Source organism: Curcuma longa, chromosome 20, assembly GCF_044706935.1.
Source record: "Curcuma longa cultivar G26 ecotype Majalengka, Jawa Barat chromosome 20, ITB_CL_G26_1.1, whole genome shotgun sequence".
Taxonomy (NCBI): Eukaryota; Viridiplantae; Streptophyta; class Magnoliopsida; order Zingiberales; family Zingiberaceae; genus Curcuma; species Curcuma longa.
The window spans coordinates 4,995,644-5,013,856 of NC_133880.1; the positions used below are offsets into that span (position 1 = coordinate 4,995,644).

The following is an 18,213-nucleotide window of genomic DNA, read 5'->3' on the forward strand; positions in this document are numbered from 1 at the left end:
ATAAAAAATTATCTAAAAAATAATTTAATAAATAATTTAAATAGATTCAAATTTTAACTGTGTGAAAATGGAAAATATCTCTAAAACTATAATGCAATAAAATAGTGTAAAAAAATTAAAATTACTTTTGTTCCCATATGATCTTGTTTCTTAATTAACACTCTCTATTAGGCAATCCCCACCTAGCTTACCCACGTCAATCTCTCGAGATGTTACTAGAAAAATATAAGCTCCAAGATATACTCTATAATAATCTGAGATGGTTAGAGATGGATCAGCTGGGTTAAACCCATAAAGGAGATTGGATTTAGTATGGGGCCTTGTAAGGTATAGTACTTAGGAAGAGTCGTAGTCATCCAATGTTTGAAAAATCAGATTTGGAATTATAAAGCTTTCAGGAAACACAGTCAAAGTCATACGATATTAGGGCATCCACAATGCCACCAAATATTTTATCCAAATATTTGTGGTCCCCACGTCCACGTCATCAATCAAATATCTCTTTACTCAAATATCTCAACTTTCACAATCAAATATACCACAAATCAAATATTTATGAGTTACACCTATTATCACTATATCACTTTCAAATATCATAACTAAATATTTATAAGTCCCATCTTTATTTTATTAATTTATATTTAAATAAAATTATTTATAATTTTTAATTTAATATTAAATAAAATTAATTTAATAATATTATTTATTTAACTATATCCCACCTATTATCACTATCTCATCTATTTATCTCATCTAATCTAATATCTTTCTTTTATTTAATTTTAATTATTAAATATTTTTTTATAATAAAATAATTGAAATCACCGGGCAAAACCTTTTGCCCGGTGATTTCTAATCACCTCTCAAATATCCCCTCCATCCCCATCAAATATCTCCTATTGGAGATGCCCTTAGGGAATCAAAGTCGAAGTTAATAAATAATTGAGAATCGGTGTTAGAATCAAAAGGTGTTCAAGAATCAGACAGAATCATGAGGTGTTGGAAAAATATTTTCAAACTTATGAGGTGTTCAGAAAGCATGTATAGATCTAGAAAAGTGGTTGAGAGTTGGGTGTAGAGCCAAATAATACTATAGAAAGAGAAGCATAAATTTGATTTGGTTCGATTCAAGAGCAATAAAAAGTAATTAATAATTATCATTATAGACGGAGATTTCAGATTATCATTGCTAAATGGAAAGATGATGATGACCAACAATTGTTGCTTAAATGTCATAAAGAATATCGTTAAAATTAACAACAATTTTTTTAAAAAATTTATTGTAAATTTGATACTTTTTTTTTTTGAAAATTATCAATAATTTTCATTTTAAAGATTTATTAAATTTTAGGCTTAATTTAATATCTGACGTAATTTTACAGTATTTTCTTTGTTATAACTTATAAAAATCTTCCTTATTTTAAAATAAATTTGAACTATTTTTTTTTTTCAAATATTTAATCATTATAATAATTGTAAAGAGTCCAGCGTGAGTTATTAAACGCCGAGCCCCCTCCTCGACCAGTCGACCTTCTTCCTCCGATCCTCTTCTTCTTCTTCTCCATTTCGCTGCCGTCGGTCGGTCTGTCTTCGCTCTTCTTCGGCGATCTGCAACAAATGGAGGTTTCTCCGGCGAACCGCCTCCCGGAAGCTGATTCCTTGCCCGACGGCTTCGTTGAGATTTCCGCTGACCTCTCTCCGCCTCCGCCTCCCGACTACAAAGAGGCCTTCGTCGATCTCCAACCACCGGACGAACAGCTCGTCGACCCGTATCTTCCGCCCTCCGGGTCAGGTGCGGAAGCCGTATCTCCGGGTCTCCTGGTGAATGGTTCGGAGAAGCTGATCGCATCTACGGGCCTTTCGGCGAAAACGGACAGCGTCGAAGATTGTCCCGATTCGGCGGGGAGAGACGGGATTTCGGAGTCAAAACCCGGTAATGAGGCATCCGAGTCAAGTATACCGGCGAAGAATGAGGTTTTGTTAGGTACGGCGACTGAAGGAAACAACAGCCAAAGAGACAGCAAGAGTTCGGAAACAGGTGAAAAAAAAACTTTCCCTTTTACACCGTATTATTTATTATATTTTAGTTACTTTTATACTATTATTACCGCCCTAGTTTATTAACCAAAAGGATACCATAAACATAATAGGTAAATCATGTCGAGAGTAGATGATGCATTGATGATTTGTCAGATGGATAGAACATTGTTCATTTACGGATAGTAACATTTTCCACTTCAAAAATTCCACTGGAATGTGACGAATGAGGATGATAGTGAATCTTGCCAGTAGAAATCATGTAGGGGAAAGTTGATCTTTAAAAGGCTTGAGCTTGAACACATGGAACACATAGCAAATGCAAGCTTGTGTTAATTTGAGCCTGTAAGTTGCTGTTTGGTATTAATTTGCAAGCTGAAATCAAGTAATTAGAAGGCCATAGAAGGGAAGCATTCTCTTGAATTGGTGCAAAGTCATTTACTCAACTTTAATTCTTTGTTTTGGTTATGACAACCAGGTTTATCAATGGTTGTAATCATGAGCGTCAACCTCCAATAATTATCACACCATAGCATTTAACCATGATGCACTGACCTCCAAAACAACTGACTTTTGGAGGTTAGAGTATACAGATCAAATTCAAAATGATCATCTTATATGTTAAGGGGAGCTTTTGTGCATCTTCCACTGCATTTCATCTCACATGTTGCTCATCATCAAGTCAAAAGAAAAACTATGTAGAATAAACACTAACTTCTTTGATGTTAGAGTTAATATAAAATTGTGTAAAGTTAGTGCCAATCAATAGGATATCACCATTTTCTTTACGTGCGCTGAAAGTCATCTTGCTTGGGTTTTCTTGAGAGCTTTAAACAAGGAATTAATGGAAATTCCTGATTTAATTCACAATATTAGTAATAGAAGTGAAGTGATGAGAAAGTAGAGAAGAGGAGAGGAAAAGGAGATAGCGGTTTGAGATAAGAGCAGTAACTAATAATCCCAATAATGCCTTAAACTAACCTCTTATAAAGCTAAGGATATATTGAAAAGATAAATGGAGCACACATTTTAGACCTTGAATTCGTTCCTAAAGAAATTGAACATCAGCTGCGTAGAACTTGAGAACATTTAAAGAATCTTTGAAATTTGCTAAACCCTTTAGTTTACCCACACAATACTTTTCACAAATCTCCATAAAAATTGACAGTTCCTTTCCAATCTTTAGATTTCAAATTCTCATGCCAAAATTTTCAGTTTTCCATTCAACCATTGAATGTTCTAGGTCTTTTTTGTGCTTATTTTTCGTGCCTAGAATAAGTTCTTAATTTGTTTATAAAGCTTAGGTTAGTCTCCAACTTTCTTCCTCGATTGAGAAGGACTTGACTCTAGAGATTGGCTTGAGAGATATCAATGTGAAAGATCTAGTGCAAAATCATGAAGCTCTTTGATTTCATTTCAAAATCTGATCTTGTCTCATTTAATGAGAAATTGTTGCAATGACCAGTAATATTTGATGCTCACTGAAAAGGGTCTCTACTGTCATTGTGGTTGGGAGAGTTAGAGCTTTGGGCTGGTCATTACTGATAAAATTTTAGTTTTCAAGTTTGCTAAAAAATATCAAGTTAAGTAGTTAAATATTTCATGTTGAGAATCAAACTAATATTCATATCAGTAGGCAAATCAAACTTCTTTGCATTGGTTCTCAGTATTTGGGTGATGGGAAAAAGGACTACTGACTCAGACATGAAGCTTTTTGAATGGACTCCAGGAATCTCTTTGAGTAAATCATAGCATGACTCATCATCAATATGATATTCTTTTTTTATTTATTTATTTTTTAGTTGACATTGGGTATCTAGTTTATGCCGACTAATTCTAGGGGTGACCGGCCGACCTCACGGAAATTTCTCACTGGCCACCAAGGTAAATCAGGAAGCGCTCATAGCAGGAGGCCCATCAGCCCAACATTATTAGGCCAACTATCCATTAAGGGAAATTTATCCGTTTATCCGGTGAAGCTGAGAAGGCACCTTGCCGCTGCACCATTGCCCCGGGGACGTCAATATGAGATTCTTGATCCTTAAGAATAATAATGTGATCATCATTAGTGAGGCAAATTTTCTCTGCCTTTCTTTTGCAATTCATGAATATGTCACCAAAGGAACTTAGATATACCGTAGTTAGGTGGAAGGGCACTCAAGTCAATGGAAGTGTAAGGAGCATAGCCAAGCACAACTATGAACAGTTTATTTTAAGTGTTCTAGTTGATAGAATGATCATAGGCAAATTATAAATTGTCCAACTGAGCATTTAGGAAGATTACCCAAAGAAATATTTATGACTTTAGTTTGAGAATTTAGGGTGAACTTAGTCTTGTGTTAAATTTTTTCCACACTGTTTCCTATAAAAACTAACAAAACTTAATTCTGTTTGAAACCATAGTGTAAGGTAGACCAATGTAATTTAGCTATTTTGGAAGAATAGCTTGGCAATGTATGAGGCACATTGGTGGTTTTAGTGAAGAGTATTAGATTAACAACTGCGAGAATGGAATCATGTCCACCAGCTACAATGCTTACTTCAGTGACCAACACAGCTTGAGATTTTAATTCATGAATTAGATTTTTAAAAAATTTTTTTTTAAGGGTTATTGCACATAGGTGATCTTAAGTGGATTTGTGTGAACCTCAACATTGATACAGTAGAAGTATGGTTGGCAGTGGATGTGGCAACAATGAGAACAATGTTGACTCTAATACCATTTGATGCAACATGAGCCAAGTACCTATCTTATTCAACAGTCTTACGAAAGAGACGAGAATATGCGGATGGAAATTGTGCCATTGCTTGAATGAAGTAAATAATGGGCTTAGACAGTCTCATAAGATTCAAACAAAGAAAACTAGATGTATCAAAAGTTTTAAAATAAAATCATATGTTGACTGAGTCAAAATATAATATATTTATACTTTAGATTTTACACCAATTTACTTGATTGAACCAATTTATTTTAAAGTAGTCTATTTGCATTAAAGAAAGTCTTGTTTGAACCTACTTCCATTATGATCTTTTCTATCTATGCAAAGAAACAAGTGCTTTGAGAAGTTGCGGCATTTTTAGGAGAAATATTTTCACACTGCTTATCAAGATTTGCATTAATGCTTTTTTCTAGCATGTTTTTTTAAAAAAAAATTTCTTATCATTTATATTGCCTACCATGGATGCCAAATATGCCTGTTTGTTGTCTTAATTTTTCTCAATGGAAGTTGCACTAGCTATTCAAAGAAGATAACATTAACTTTACTTTTCACTTGGATTTTGCAGAAACAAAGGACAAGATGGAATTGCATCCAACAAGTCTAAAGGTTGTATGTATACCATGATATGCTCATTGCTTAAAATTTAATATATTTGTAGATTTTAGAATAACTTGGAAAATTACATCAATAATATTATAGGCATACATTCAGAGTTCAATATGTTTAGATCCCATAGATAATTTGCATTGTTCAGGCGGTGTATCTGCCTTTTCCTTTCTTCTTTCAGTTTTGATTTTGTGAGTCTTTCACTCTTATTGCCTAATAGTTGAATTTCTTTTTGTTAAAATACTTTTTATTTGCTAGTTCTGTTACAATGAGATTAGTTCGATTCTCTACCTTTTATATTTCACCTTTCAATTGTTTCTTTAAATAGGAGTAAACATTTGTTTTTAACTAACAGTTGCTATGTTGATATGGTTTATCTTTGAGTGGATGACAATTGCTTCTTTATAAAATTGATTTTGATGTATGCTACATTAATATGGATATGATCTATCTTTAAATGGATTACAAATTGCTTGTTACCATCATCATGTCAAACATGTTTTTTGCAATCAATTTTGTCTTCTAAAAAAATGAAAACTGAAAATTAGAAAAAAAAAATCAGTTTTCAAACGGACCACCCTAAACTTTTCTTTTCTTTTTTAAATAAGAAGATTCAACTTTCATTTACTTCTTGGTTATTTCCCCACTTTAAGACATACAAAGGCTCGTTTCAGGTTCACAATTATCATATTTTCAATCCTGCTATATGTTATATTACTCTAAAAGAAAGAGTTGAACTGAACTGCGATATAAGTAACTATTTACTGCTTAACTAGTTGGTTTCTTTCCAAGTTATATTTATCTGTTGAAATCCTTTAGAAATAAGTTTTTTTTTGGAGTAAATGACTCTGGGTTTTTAGAATTCATCTCTGTTTCTCTTATAATATGTAAATGAACCATTAATGTTTGTTTTTTGCACAACTTTCCTAGTGCCGGATCATCAAACTTAGTTCTCTAGCTACTTTTTACACTTTTTTCCAGGCTTGCAAATATGCACTCACTTGTATCAATAATCATAAATGAATATATTGTTGTTATTTCTAACTATTTATCCAACAAATATTGTTGATTATTAGTATTTGTTTGGTACCACTATATGGATTAGATGGCTAAATGCTGATGGAGGCCAGAATCTTCAGATATTTCTTTCTTTTACACATCATTCTACAATTATCTAAATGCCTGTATAAGTTGCAACATGTCTTTTACATAATTTGGATATAAGAATGATGCTTTGGTTTTTTGGTAATTTTCTTTGCACTTCTAAAGCATTTCGATTCTTTGCACTACCTATGATCTAATTACTGTCTTATGTTGGATGGTGTTTCAGGAAAGCAGTGAAACAAAACGTAAAACTGTAAAGCGTAACACAAAGTCAGATAAAGAGCTGCTAGAATTTACTTTGAAGTATCAAAAAGTTGTAGCAGAAAGAGATGCAGGTGAGCTAATGGGCAAATTTATGTAACTTTAGTATGGCTGTCCATAAAGCGAAAACCTCGAAATTTTTATGAAAGCTCCACTTCCATTCTAAAACTCATGACTGTCTTTGTTGGTATCTTATTTACATCAGTTTGTTTGATAACTAAATCAGTGAATTATCATCTTTGTTCAAGTCCGAGTGGCAGCATACTATCCTATGAAAAAAATCTTCTAAAATAGACACAATGGATCATATACAACGGATCCTATAATGTATTCAATTTTTGATCTGTGAAATCCAAATTTATGAAGCTGTCATTCAATTGCCATCTAAACTCTTTTAACTGAGTTTGATGATCAAAATTCTAATTCACATTAGCGTATCTACTAACAATTGCAAATATCGATTTAAACAAACAATAAATAAATATGTTACACAAGCATGGCGACCAGAATAATAAAGAAAGCCTGGTGATCAAACAAATAAGCAATAAACAAGTAAAATATACAAGCTTGATCACAAGTACAAGAAATTAAACAGGGTGAACAAACACGTAAGCGATAAGCATTTCATTTCTAATAAGTAGAACATACTTGCATTCACAGATACAAGAGACTAAACATGATGATCAGACAATTAAGAAATAACCATTTTATTTCTCCTAAACTTACACATTTCTCCTTGTAGATTGAAACATTTGTGCTCTTTCCCTTTTTAAATGACATATGATATGAAAACCATGAAATTTTGAAGAAAAACATGGAAAAACATGAAAATAAGTCAAACAGAATAAATGTCAGCTCTTTTGGATTTTTATTCAAATATATAAGACATGTATTTATTTATGATAATATTTTTCTATATTATTATTGACATCTTAATATCTTATACATTTTCTAGTTCTAACTTATCCTAACATGGTAAAAATGAGAAGATAATATAAGTTTCATTTATTTGATTGATGTTTTAACTAAATTGTAATGAAAATCTTGTTGTTTAGCATGGTAAAAATTTGTGGCTCAATCTTGACTCGAGCCTGACAATTTCTTTTTTTAATAAATTAGCTTAAACATATTTTGTAAGTTCAATAAGATAATCAAACAAGGTTGCCAATAGTCAAGCATGATTTGGCTAGGTTCATTTATGGCCCTACTTGTTACTAATCATCTCCTTGTGGGAAGTCCTTATTCTAGAGAAGGGGTTTTTTATTTTTTGATAAATTAGCTTAAACATGTTTTATAAGCTTGACAAGACAATGAAACTAGCTTGCCCACACTCAAGCATGGTTCAGTCTGGCTCTTTTGTGACCCTACCTGTTACTAATCATCTTCTCGAGGGAAGTTCTTATTCTGTGTTACGCAAGTGTGGAAATATTGACTTGCAAGTATTGTTCTATGCTCTTTCATGGTTAAGTATATTGTAATGACCTGTTTAAATCACTTGTTTCTTGCAGCGATCTCTGTTCGTGAGAGGCTTGAGTCACTTTGCAGGGAGTTGCAACGTCAGAATAAAATGCTGATGGTGCATTTCATATCTAGAATAAGATATTTAACTATTGTTTTATTTGTTTAACTGGGCTTTTTCCCTGATATAATTTTCTTTGGTAGGATGAATGTCAAAGAGTATCCACTGAAGGACAGAACATGAGACAAGATTTATCTACAAAGTTCAGTGATGCAATTAAGGTATAAATGTTATTTAATGGCTATGATAATTTCTCGTCAAAGGTTTTTGGTTTTCTAGATCTCATGTCATTTATCTTAGTTTTAGAGTCGAGTCCTGAGAGCACCTTCTATTCAAACTGCTTGTAGACCAACTAATTTTTGTTAGAACTAGAAATCTAAAGGAATAATATACTTATGAAAAAATTGCTTACTGCTGAACATAAACAACAGTTCCAAGTGGAAGGAACTTAATATGAATTCTAATGCAACAGTAAGAAACTGATGCAAAATGCCATAATTAGTAGCATTTTTTTCTTTTGAGCCTTGTGTATTTTAGGATTTCTTACATTAATCCAACTGACCATCTCAGGCACAGTATTCTTTTTGATCCTATGAACAGTGTGCCATGTTGCTGATTTTGTCTTTTCTTTTGCTTTTTCATTGCCATTTTTTTTTTTCAAGTATGACACTTGGACTTGGACTGTATAATAACAACTGAATGTGCTGCTTCAGAATTGGGTGATCGATTGTGAGACATACTTCCTTTAGGAGTATGTTGCTATAGTCTAATGATCATTCCTACAACTGTGCAATTTTTAGATGCTAAAGTTTTTTGTACTTTTATTTTCATGCAAGAAATTGATTGATTAACACCCTTACATTAGGATATCAGCAACAAGCTTGAGGTGCAAAAAGATGAATGCCTTTCTCAGCTCAATGAAAATGAGATGTAAGATTGTTGAAGATTCTTCTCTAGATATATTTAAACAAGTATATCTTATAATGATTAAAATTGATTGTGGGGTTCCTTTTTAGATGCATAACTCACTACCACTAACAATGTCTGATTGTAGCTTAATGTTTATTTTTCTTCAAAATGATGCATATAAGGGCAAATTGAAATGCTCGGTTGTGTAGTTCTATTGCAGCAAATAGCAACAAACATTTCATGGGGGTGTGCTTATTTTTGATTTCTTAGTGCACTTTCATTATTTAATGGGAATTGTTTGATGTAGTGTAGCAGACTCTGGTTGTTCTCTATTCAAGAACTTGTTTAGGAAATTCATATCATCCATGCATAGTGTTTAGATCTAAGATTACAGCTCTTTTGTGTTTCTGTAGTAGCATATTGTTCGATGTAGCTAAGATTCAAAATATGGAATAAAAAGTGTTTTAGTCTAAGATTACAATTCTTCTATACTTTAGCAGTAGCATATTATTCCATAAAGCGAAGATCCAAAATAGAGAATAAAGTCAAGCTGGGTCCACTTTATCCCTTTTTCATGGCCACATCATATCTTTACAGCTAAGAAAAGGAAAATTTTCTCCTTTTTTATATGAACCAAATGTTTTCATTTCATCCTGGAGAAGTCTTCCCTATCTCAACACTTTGTCATTTGATCCAATAATGTTTCATTAAATAGACAAAGACTTAATACATACTAATAACTCGAAGATAGAATACTAGAACAGAAAAATCTCAGATAATAAACTCTGGCTTCTAGACCATTTCTAGCGATGAATCAACTATTTACAAAACTTTTCTTGCATATTCTTGATGAACCATCATGTATGCATGGATGTAGGAATATTCATCTAAGAAATAATAAGCACCTTTTGACATCTCTTCATACACAAAATTCTCCCTAAAATGATCTGACCTGATAGGGAAATCCCAATTCAGTGGGCCTTTCAATATAATTGGATAGATTGGCTTAAGGGTGCCACATTTAGGAGCCCAAACCATGTGATTGAATAACTCCTGCATTTGTTGCAGGCCAATGTCCTCTTTCTCTTTGTCTTGCTCTTATTTGAACTTCAATTCTTATTTTTCATATTTTGAAACATATCTAATTGATTCTTTGACATGGATTTGAAAGTAGCATATCGACCAAATAAATATTGTTTTTTTTCTGCCATGTATTGGTCAATCAGATAGTTGGCTACTTAGGCAACATATTGGTTAAGGATGGGCTTGTTGCCATGCTTTATGTGATGAAAATTACATTATCAACTTTTTTATGTTAAAAATGCTTATTTTCCGATATATTCATTTCAACTAATTTTCCATTTTATTGCCTTCATGCCAAATGAGGACCCTTTCATTTGTTTTGTAGTGGTAGTTTGCTTGAATAATGAATTTCTTTCCTTCTTTAGGCTGAGAAATAAGTTAAAGCTCCTTGCTGATCAGTATGCTCTGTCTGAGCAACACTTTGGCCAAAAGGTAAGGTCTACAAGGTAGAATCTTAGCATCTTTATTTGTATAGAGCTGTTTTTGACTTTTAGGCTCACTGCTCTTACCTCATCTACTGAACTATGAGCATACAGTTACAGCAGAAGGCATTAGAACTTCAGCTCGCTGATCTCAAACTTCAGCAACAGGAAGAGAAGTCAGCTAAAGAACAAACACAGATCCAATTATATGCTGAACAGGTTTCACAGCTTTTGACAACAGAGAAAAATTTAAGATTACAACTATCAGCTGATGAAGAGAGATTTCAGCAGTTCCAGGTTTTTGTCTGTTTATGTTGCACTTTCTGTGAAGCAATTTTTGGATGCTATACAGATTAATTTTCCAATTATTATAAGGCTAAAGTTGACTTGGCAACAGGGATTGAAGTGCCAAGTTGTGCCAGTCAATATTCCAATGAATTATTCCACCTTGCAAAAAAACTGAGCAACCCATTAAATGGCGACTTGGCAGAACACACTATTTGGTCAGTGCTGTTGCATTGGTCAAACACATGACCGATTATCCTAGCAGTAAGAGGTACAATTGCTTGGCAGTGAAACACACAAGATCACAAGATAGAAGGCATGGAGTTTGGTAAATCTAACAAATAGCGACGCAGCTATAACGTACCAACACATGTTGTTAGGATGACCAACTAAAGCTGGGTGTGACATGAAGACTTGTATCATATTATAATCTCTTTCTATTAAAGTCAAGGAACATGATGTCAACATGTATCCCAATCAACCACCTCAAGTTGCTAATATCTACTACTGCAAACCTTATTAATAATCACCTTCATAGACTTTAGACTCTTGGACTAGGAAGAACTCCACTCTACTCTTCCTCTCCACTGAAACTCAATATAAAAGTTTGACGAGGAGAGCACTTGGCCAGTTCCACCATCTTCATCTGTAGCTTGCAGAGAACTAGGCTTTCATTTCTTAATTCTACTTTGACAAATAATCCCATTTTAAGTTGCATCCTGTCTCAAGTCAATTCTAGTGGTGGTTACAATTAACTCTTGTGATATATAGTTGGTGTATGTTTCTTATTTTTACAATTGCAATTTTTTGTTGATTCTGATTCTGTCAATTTGGTTCAATTGATATCAAGATTTTTGGATCGACCCATCCCGGCATTGCAAACTATGCCATTGTCTATCTGTTATTGTATTTTGTCCACTCGAGTGTTCAGTTGTTTTCATGACTATCAACTATTTATTCATTTTGTTAAACTTTGTTCAATCAACAGTCTGTTTCATACTGTTGAAACTCTATGCAGGATGCTTTGTCAAAAAGTAATGAGGTGTTTGAAGCATTTAAGCTGGAGATGGAAAAGGTCAGATTAACTACTAGTTGGTATTGCGTGTAACCCTCTCCAAATCAAAGAAAACTAAGTGAACTTGCTGATTGTAACTTGAACTTTGATCAGATGGCAAAATTAATAAAGGAACTTAAGAAAGAAAATGATTTCTTGAAGGGCAAAGGTGAGAAGTCAGATATAGCAATCGTGAAGCTCATTGAGGAGGTAAGGTCAATTTAACTTACTTTTGGCTCAAGTTTTATCCATGCACTTCAGTTGCATTAGTTGTCTCAAGTAATTTTTTTTCTATTTTGCTAAATTCTTATCTAATGCATACCTTGAACTTGAACAAAATTATTTGAATTATTTCGATAACATGGAAGACGTGTCTGATAACATATCAAATATTTTTTCTTTATCAAGAGTGTTTTTAGTTGTCTCAAGTTTTTAATTATTTTAAATGTTAGTAGCGATATTACTTTGTCTGTTACTAGATGCATGCCCATATCTTTGCGTGCATGTTTTTCGCAACTTGCCATTGTTCTCTTTTCACTACCTTCCTATATTTGTCGATAATGTGCTAATTGTTTTATTTCTTTATGTTTCAAAAGCGTGAATTAATGAAGAAACAGCTGGAAAAAGTGAAAAACCAAAAAGAAAAGCTTGAATCTTTATGCCGGTCGCTGCAGGCAGAGAGGAAACACATCAAGGCTAACTCAGATCCTGTTGCCGCACAGGTACCTTCATCGAGTGAAGATCCATAGCAACCCCTCAGGATTTGGTATCTATCAATCGTGATGAACCAGCTTTCTGTATCGCAAATGTGAGAGAGAGTTCTACAAACATAAGAAACAGTAGTAGATCAGATTGTGTATCCCCCTTCTTCCAATGTATTATTATTATTATTGTTATTATATTCTTGACCTTAAAGGGTGCCTGAATTTTCTCATTATTTTCCACACATTGAATCATGTTTTCGTTTCCCAGCTTGTTAATCAGGTGATCGAATTAGAGGTAAATAGTTGGAATTATACCTTCTATCTTTTTGACTATTTCCAGGACGTGAGCACTCATAAATATCCATTCATGTTTGACTTGCTTGGTCAAAAATAAAAAGGTTGCATCTGCAAGTTGAGCAAAGCATGAAAATGTCCATAATATTAATCTATCGATATTTGACCACATACAATACACGATCGATTTCGCGTTGAAAAATGTAATAAAATCGTTAAGCTAACAATCCCTTAATTCAAACACTATTATAGTTGGATTGCGTGGATCCAACAGAGCGTTGACTAATAGCATCATCTCATTAAAGAAATTGGAGGTGAGGATGGCGTGCGTTGACTAACAATATCATTCGTCTAGTCTAGTTAAAGAAATTGGAATGATCTTTGAGGCAACTAGAAGGGCATTTATTTCGCTATAAATGGAACGTTGGATCGTCCGCCGTCTAATTAAAGAGAAGAAGCCACTAGATTCTCTCACAGCCAATCATTGGATGGATACCCAACAAAATTCAGTTTTCCTATAAAAGCCCTTCAATCCCCTCTAAATCTGCCAATTTTTGTTAATCTGAAGAGAGATTTGGCAGGTCAGGGAGGAAGATCCAGATGAACTGAGGAGGACCGGCCCTTCCAGTTCATCTTCCTCTGCCTCTCCTCCAAATCCCTCTTCTTCAAAAGGTTATTCCCGTGGATGCTTGAGTTCATACTTTTCTTTGATCTTCTACCATGACGGCGCCGAGGAAGAGATGCGGCCACAGAGTGGCGAACGTGGAGTCGTCAAACGAGGCGACGATACTGCAGTTGCCGGATCTGGCCCTGGAGTGCATTCTCGAGAAGCTGCCGCCGGCGGCGCTGTGCCGCGCGGCGGCGGTCTGCAGCTCCCTGAGGGAGATTTGCACGAGCGATCGCCTCTGGGAGAGGCACGTGCGACAGAAATGGGGGCGGCTGTTTGGCCCTGCGGCGCAGAGAGAGTGGAAGTTCCATGTAGCTTCAGGCAAGGATTCTCCTCCTCCTCCTCCTCCTCCTCCTTCTCCTCCTCCTCCTGCGGCTGTCGCCGGCTACAAGAGCAACCGGTGGTTCGCAATGCTCGCCTGCGTCTTGCCGATCGGCTGGCTGAGGACCAAGAAGCCCAGCGAGTCTCCACCCGACGGCTCCTTCATGGCCCTGTATCGGGCACTCGAGAACGGCCAATTCTGGTTCCCTGCTCAGGTCTACAACCGCGAGGTGACGATCAGACTCCAAAACTCAAAATGTTCATGTTCTTCAGTTACTCAGTTTGATCCCTGTGGTGGCTGTGCAGCATGGGCATGTGGGATTTCTGCTGTCGTGCTACGATGCTGAAGTTAGCTACGATCGACGCACCGACAGCTTTCGCGCGAGGTATATATATCGAGAAGATTGCTAGCTAGCTCTTATTTTTGAACAGAACTGTAACTGAATGATGGTTTTTACTTGTTAAACTCAGCTGATCTGGTGTTGTTCTTCGTCATGACTTACTTCTAGGTATCCACCACATGGACGAAGAGCAGTTGTGGAAGAGTATGGAGTCGAGTGGGATAGGCTAAGACCACCTCCTATCGAGAGTCCTGCTCATGATCTTCGTATCTCCGAGTTACACCCGGGTGACCATATTGAGATCCAGTGGAGAAGAAACAAAGAGTTTCCTTATGGTTGGTCATGCTAGTTCCATCTTTTTGTTCTTCTAATTTTGCGTCCATAGTTAGCCATGGAAGTTTGCAGGATGGTGGTATGGAGTGATTGGTCACTTGGGATATTGTGATGGAAATAGCCATTTCTGCCATTGTCATCTCAGTGGTTAAGTGTAGTCTGACCTTTTTGAATTCTTCTCCCTTCTCAGTGCTGATGATTGTGATTTTGTAATTTCCTATTTGGTTGTTTTCCAGATACTGTGGTCTTGGAGTTCAACCAGTACACATCTGGATCTAGGTGGAGGCAAGCATTGGTTAATAGGAAGGATCACCACAAGGAAGGCAGTGAAACAGATGGATACTATGGAGGAATCAGAAAACTGAAAAGCAAGGATGAAATCTCCAAGTGGAGGCAACTTTGGCCATCAGATGCTATGGACTGAAGTCGAGTTTACTCAAGGGAGAAATACAGCTGAAGAACAGCGAGAATACAGGCTACATGTGTTGTTAAAAAGGCGATGAGAATTACATATTTCTTGCTGCAACTAAAAATTCTTTCAACTTGTCCCAGCATTTCACCAAGTTATTATTGAGAGCTAGTAACATAGAACATTGCAGCATTAGGGTTAACAACATGGAAAAGAAAAAAAATGTCACAAAAATCCATTGATATTAGGTACCTCGAGTGCAACAAGTCATCTACTGGAGAACCCGCACTGTGACTGGATTATTGAGGCAGAAAGTCCTGTTCTTCCAGCAAAAGGCATTTGTTGCGTCAATCCTCGACATGAAGTGGACAATTGCAATCCTTACAGGATCAGGGAAACCTGGCCTGCGATGAGGGAAAGGTCAATACATTAGAGTTGAAATAACAAAAGGTGTACATAATTAAGATAAAACTAGATAGATAAAACTAAAGTGTAAGCATAACACCTGATAGAAAACTGGAATCTAGAGGGATCGAAGTTGCAGCCAGACAAAAAGCGCTCAGCGTCCTCCATATTGGCTTTCAGAGGGAGTCCTTCCAGCATAACCTGCCCAGTGTTTTACAGGGGATTACCATGACCATAATAACCTTTGTGTTCGTGAAAATTCAAATTTGACAAAGTTTTAGGAAACCTCAATAATCTTTTTTGTGAATCCTAATTAAAGCAGCTCGAATGAAACTGAAATCAAAATATAAACTTCAAACAAAAACTAAGAATTTAGGATTTCAGAGGTCAAGGTAATAGTGACATAAGAAAATTCAGGTGCCAATTTGAAAATTGAAAACTTTCACATAAGGTAATGGTAGAATTTAATAATAGATCTTCCTTTAGGTGTTGCTGCACCTTGAAAGGAAAATAAGGAAGACAATGTCAAGGTCAAGACTTCCCCAGGTACTCATTACTAGGGCTCATCTTCCTCAAGGGTACCATGGTTATGATGTGATGTCAGTGTCAGTGATATATATAGGTGCAATTCCATGTCAAGCGACACAGAATGTTAGTCAATGAAAGCTGTGAATCCTAAATAGGTAATTTTTTGGCTGAATAGCACTTGTTGCGATACAAATGAATAACAAACATAGTGAAAACTAAGAAAATAATCAAAAGAAGTTGTAGGCCATTAGTATGAGTCTGAATTGGGATTTTATATCTAAGAATCTGAAGTGGGATTTTACAAATTATAGTGCTGATGTTCAGATCTCTCTCTTGAATCCTCCATCACACTTTATCCCTTTATTGGACCCTAAATTTTTCTAACTATAAGGACATTAACTGCAATATACTATTATTTCCAACATCCTCATTATACTTCAATATGGTGTAAAATCCACTTACACCAGAAGAAAGTCAAATAACTGAAATTTGAAAAATTTCACAAAGAATGAGAATGACAATGAACTCTTGAATTTTTTACAATTAAGAATCAACAGGAGAATGACATAATGAACTCTTGCTTTTAAATGTCTTTAACTGAGATTTGAAGTTTTTAATAAAGAAATGAGAAAGTCTACTCACAGCTTTGCCATCATATGACATTGTTAGGTCCCAATAGGAACGATCAACCTGCATATAATAGTACATTTGATCATTTAACTATGAATTTTACAAAATATACCAGTTCAGGTTAGACTCCATTCTATTACCTCGTCTATCCTGAATAGGCGACCTTTCTTAGAATTTTGCGTCAATGCCATGTCAAATGCAGATTTAGATGGAAATTGCAACAGCCTATTCTTATAGATGGTAATTTAACAATTAGATAATTGATATTATATACAAATTAAGAGGAACAAACACAAAGTGGCAAACTAAAGAGGAATGGAACATAAGCAAATCACTCTACTAATGCAGACAAAAATCAATAGAATGAAATCATGATTCAACTGCTGAGATATCAAATGAGGCTGATAATTGACAGTGATGGTTGCGTGTTATTTTGTTCTCCATAATAATATACATGATGTTTTATAAATAGTTAAATACCATCCATATCCTTGTAGATCACATAAAAGTTTCAATCAAAGCAACAAAAGAGAGAGATAAAATCCCTTATAGATAAAACTTCAAGACCAGTCTAACCATGCATATCTTGGAAAATGACAAAATATCTAACGATTATTATTGTCATTTTTTCTCATTTTATCTTCTTTTAGATAAATCAAAGAAAACCCCTCACTTCTCCTTCCTTCGTTCTCCCTTCCTCAACACTCTTGCTTTCTTTCCCTTCTTCCTCCCTCAGTAGACAAAGCCCTAGTAATCAATCAAAAATAATACGAATAATCACAAATTTAGAAGAGGAAGAAAGACCTACATGCCAGCTGGACTGTATCCCTTCGTATATTCAACCTTGATATCATCAGTTGACAAATTACATCCCTCCAATAAATTAATAATATCAGTCTTCAGCGTATTCCACCCAATACCGGTCAATTTTGCATAGACCAAACCTGCACACAGAAAGGTTATGAACATCAAATTTCCAGTGCCATGTTCTGTGATGCAAATACATTTGAAAGAAAATTGCAATTTGATCAAGAAATAAATTTGAGAGTTAGACATGATCAAGAGAGAGCAAAAAAAATCGACAAAGAAAGGCAAAAATGTCGCATAACAACAAGCATCCACAACGAAAAGGCAGAAAGTAAATGACTGAACTCACCTTTTTCCGGAGGTTTAAGAAACGGATCGTCCGAAGCATCCTGAGCCATTTCGCTCTCCGTCGACAGGCGTCTCAGCAAGTTCATGCGAATAAGGGGGTGGCTCTGAGGAGCCACAGTAAATCGGAGTGCGTTCCTAAGGGAGAACAGCTTCAAAGCCGCCATTTTCGCCGTCGCCTGGGAGTCGGAGCGGCGAACTCGACAGTCAGCCTTCACTACGCCCTTTCTTTCGAGGTGACCTAAAAAGGAGAAAAAGATGGGCCTGGCCCAATTCACCCTATCCAATTGTTTCCTGAGATGGGCCGGCCCAATTAATTTGGCCCAATATGTATCGGTTACGGTCTTACTAGTGTTACTAATAATAATAATAATAATAATAATAATAATAATAATAATAATAAATCATTATCTGGGAAGAGAGATAATT

General features: G+C 35.3%; 3 protein-coding genes across 3 annotated transcripts; 2 read left to right on the forward strand and 1 right to left on the reverse strand.

The window, feature by feature from the left end:
* The first annotated feature begins 1,554 nt into the window (after positions 1–1,554).
* LOC141813518 (uncharacterized) lies at positions 1,555–12,944 on the forward strand. The gene is made up of 11 exons (XM_074701485.1): positions 1,555–2,038; positions 5,323–5,363; positions 6,694–6,802; positions 8,237–8,304; positions 8,391–8,468; positions 9,113–9,177; positions 10,605–10,671; positions 10,776–10,958; positions 11,965–12,021; positions 12,115–12,210; positions 12,597–12,944. The coding sequence occupies exons 1-11, from the start codon at positions 1,618–1,620 to the stop codon at positions 12,747–12,749; spliced, it is 1,338 nt and encodes a 445-aa protein (XP_074557586.1). The 5' UTR covers positions 1,555–1,617; the 3' UTR covers positions 12,750–12,944.
* Positions 12,945–13,579: 635 nt separating this feature from the next.
* LOC141813308 (F-box protein At2g32560-like) lies at positions 13,580–15,084 on the forward strand. The gene is made up of 5 exons (XM_074701248.1): positions 13,580–14,216; positions 14,293–14,372; positions 14,496–14,662; positions 14,733–14,807; positions 14,897–15,084. The coding sequence occupies exons 1-5, from the start codon at positions 13,719–13,721 to the stop codon at positions 15,082–15,084; spliced, it is 1,008 nt and encodes a 335-aa protein (XP_074557349.1). The 5' UTR covers positions 13,580–13,718.
* LOC141813309 (uncharacterized) lies at positions 15,043–17,985 on the reverse strand. The gene is made up of 7 exons (XM_074701249.1): positions 17,789–17,985; positions 17,441–17,576; positions 16,773–16,857; positions 16,645–16,692; positions 15,575–15,675; positions 15,322–15,473; positions 15,043–15,237 (listed from the first exon to the last, which is right to left on the reverse strand). Exons 1-6 carry the CDS (start codon positions 17,949–17,951, stop codon positions 15,341–15,343), a joined length of 666 nt encoding a protein of 221 aa, XP_074557350.1. The 5' UTR covers positions 17,952–17,985; the 3' UTR covers positions 15,043–15,237; positions 15,322–15,340.
* Between the last annotated feature and the right edge of the window lie 228 nt (positions 17,986–18,213).

What these genes read in the sequence shown, in the direction of transcription:
- LOC141813518 (XM_074701485.1), top strand. Translation starts at nt 1,618, where the DNA reads ATGGAGGTTTCTCCGGCGAACCGCCTCCCGGAAGCTGATTCCTTGCCC. An exon ending in TGTAGCAGAAAGAGATGCAG is followed by an intron (nt 6,803 to 8,236) that starts GTGAGCTAATGG and finishes TGTTTCTTGCAG; the next exon opens with CGATCTCTGTTCGTGAGAGG. An exon ending in CAGCTCAATGAAAATGAGAT is followed by an intron (nt 9,178 to 10,604) that starts GTAAGATTGTTG and finishes TTCCTTCTTTAG; the next exon opens with GCTGAGAAATAAGTTAAAGC.
- LOC141813309 (XM_074701249.1), bottom strand. Translation starts at nt 17,951, where the DNA reads ATGGCGGCTTTGAAGCTGTTCTCCCTTAGGAACGCACTCCGATTTACT. An exon ending in TCTTAAACCTCCGGAAAAAG is followed by an intron (nt 17,577 to 17,788) that starts GTGAGTTCAGTC and finishes TTCTGTGTGCAG; the next exon opens with GTTTGGTCTATGCAAAATTG. An exon ending in GCCTATTCAGGATAGACGAG is followed by an intron (nt 16,693 to 16,772) that starts GTAATAGAATGG and finishes TATTATATGCAG; the next exon opens with GTTGATCGTTCCTATTGGGA.
- LOC141813308 (XM_074701248.1), top strand. Translation starts at nt 13,719, where the DNA reads ATGACGGCGCCGAGGAAGAGATGCGGCCACAGAGTGGCGAACGTGGAG. An exon ending in CTCAGGTCTACAACCGCGAG is followed by an intron (nt 14,217 to 14,292) that starts GTGACGATCAGA and finishes GTGGCTGTGCAG; the next exon opens with CATGGGCATGTGGGATTTCT. An exon ending in ACCGACAGCTTTCGCGCGAG is followed by an intron (nt 14,373 to 14,495) that starts GTATATATATCG and finishes ACTTACTTCTAG; the next exon opens with GTATCCACCACATGGACGAA.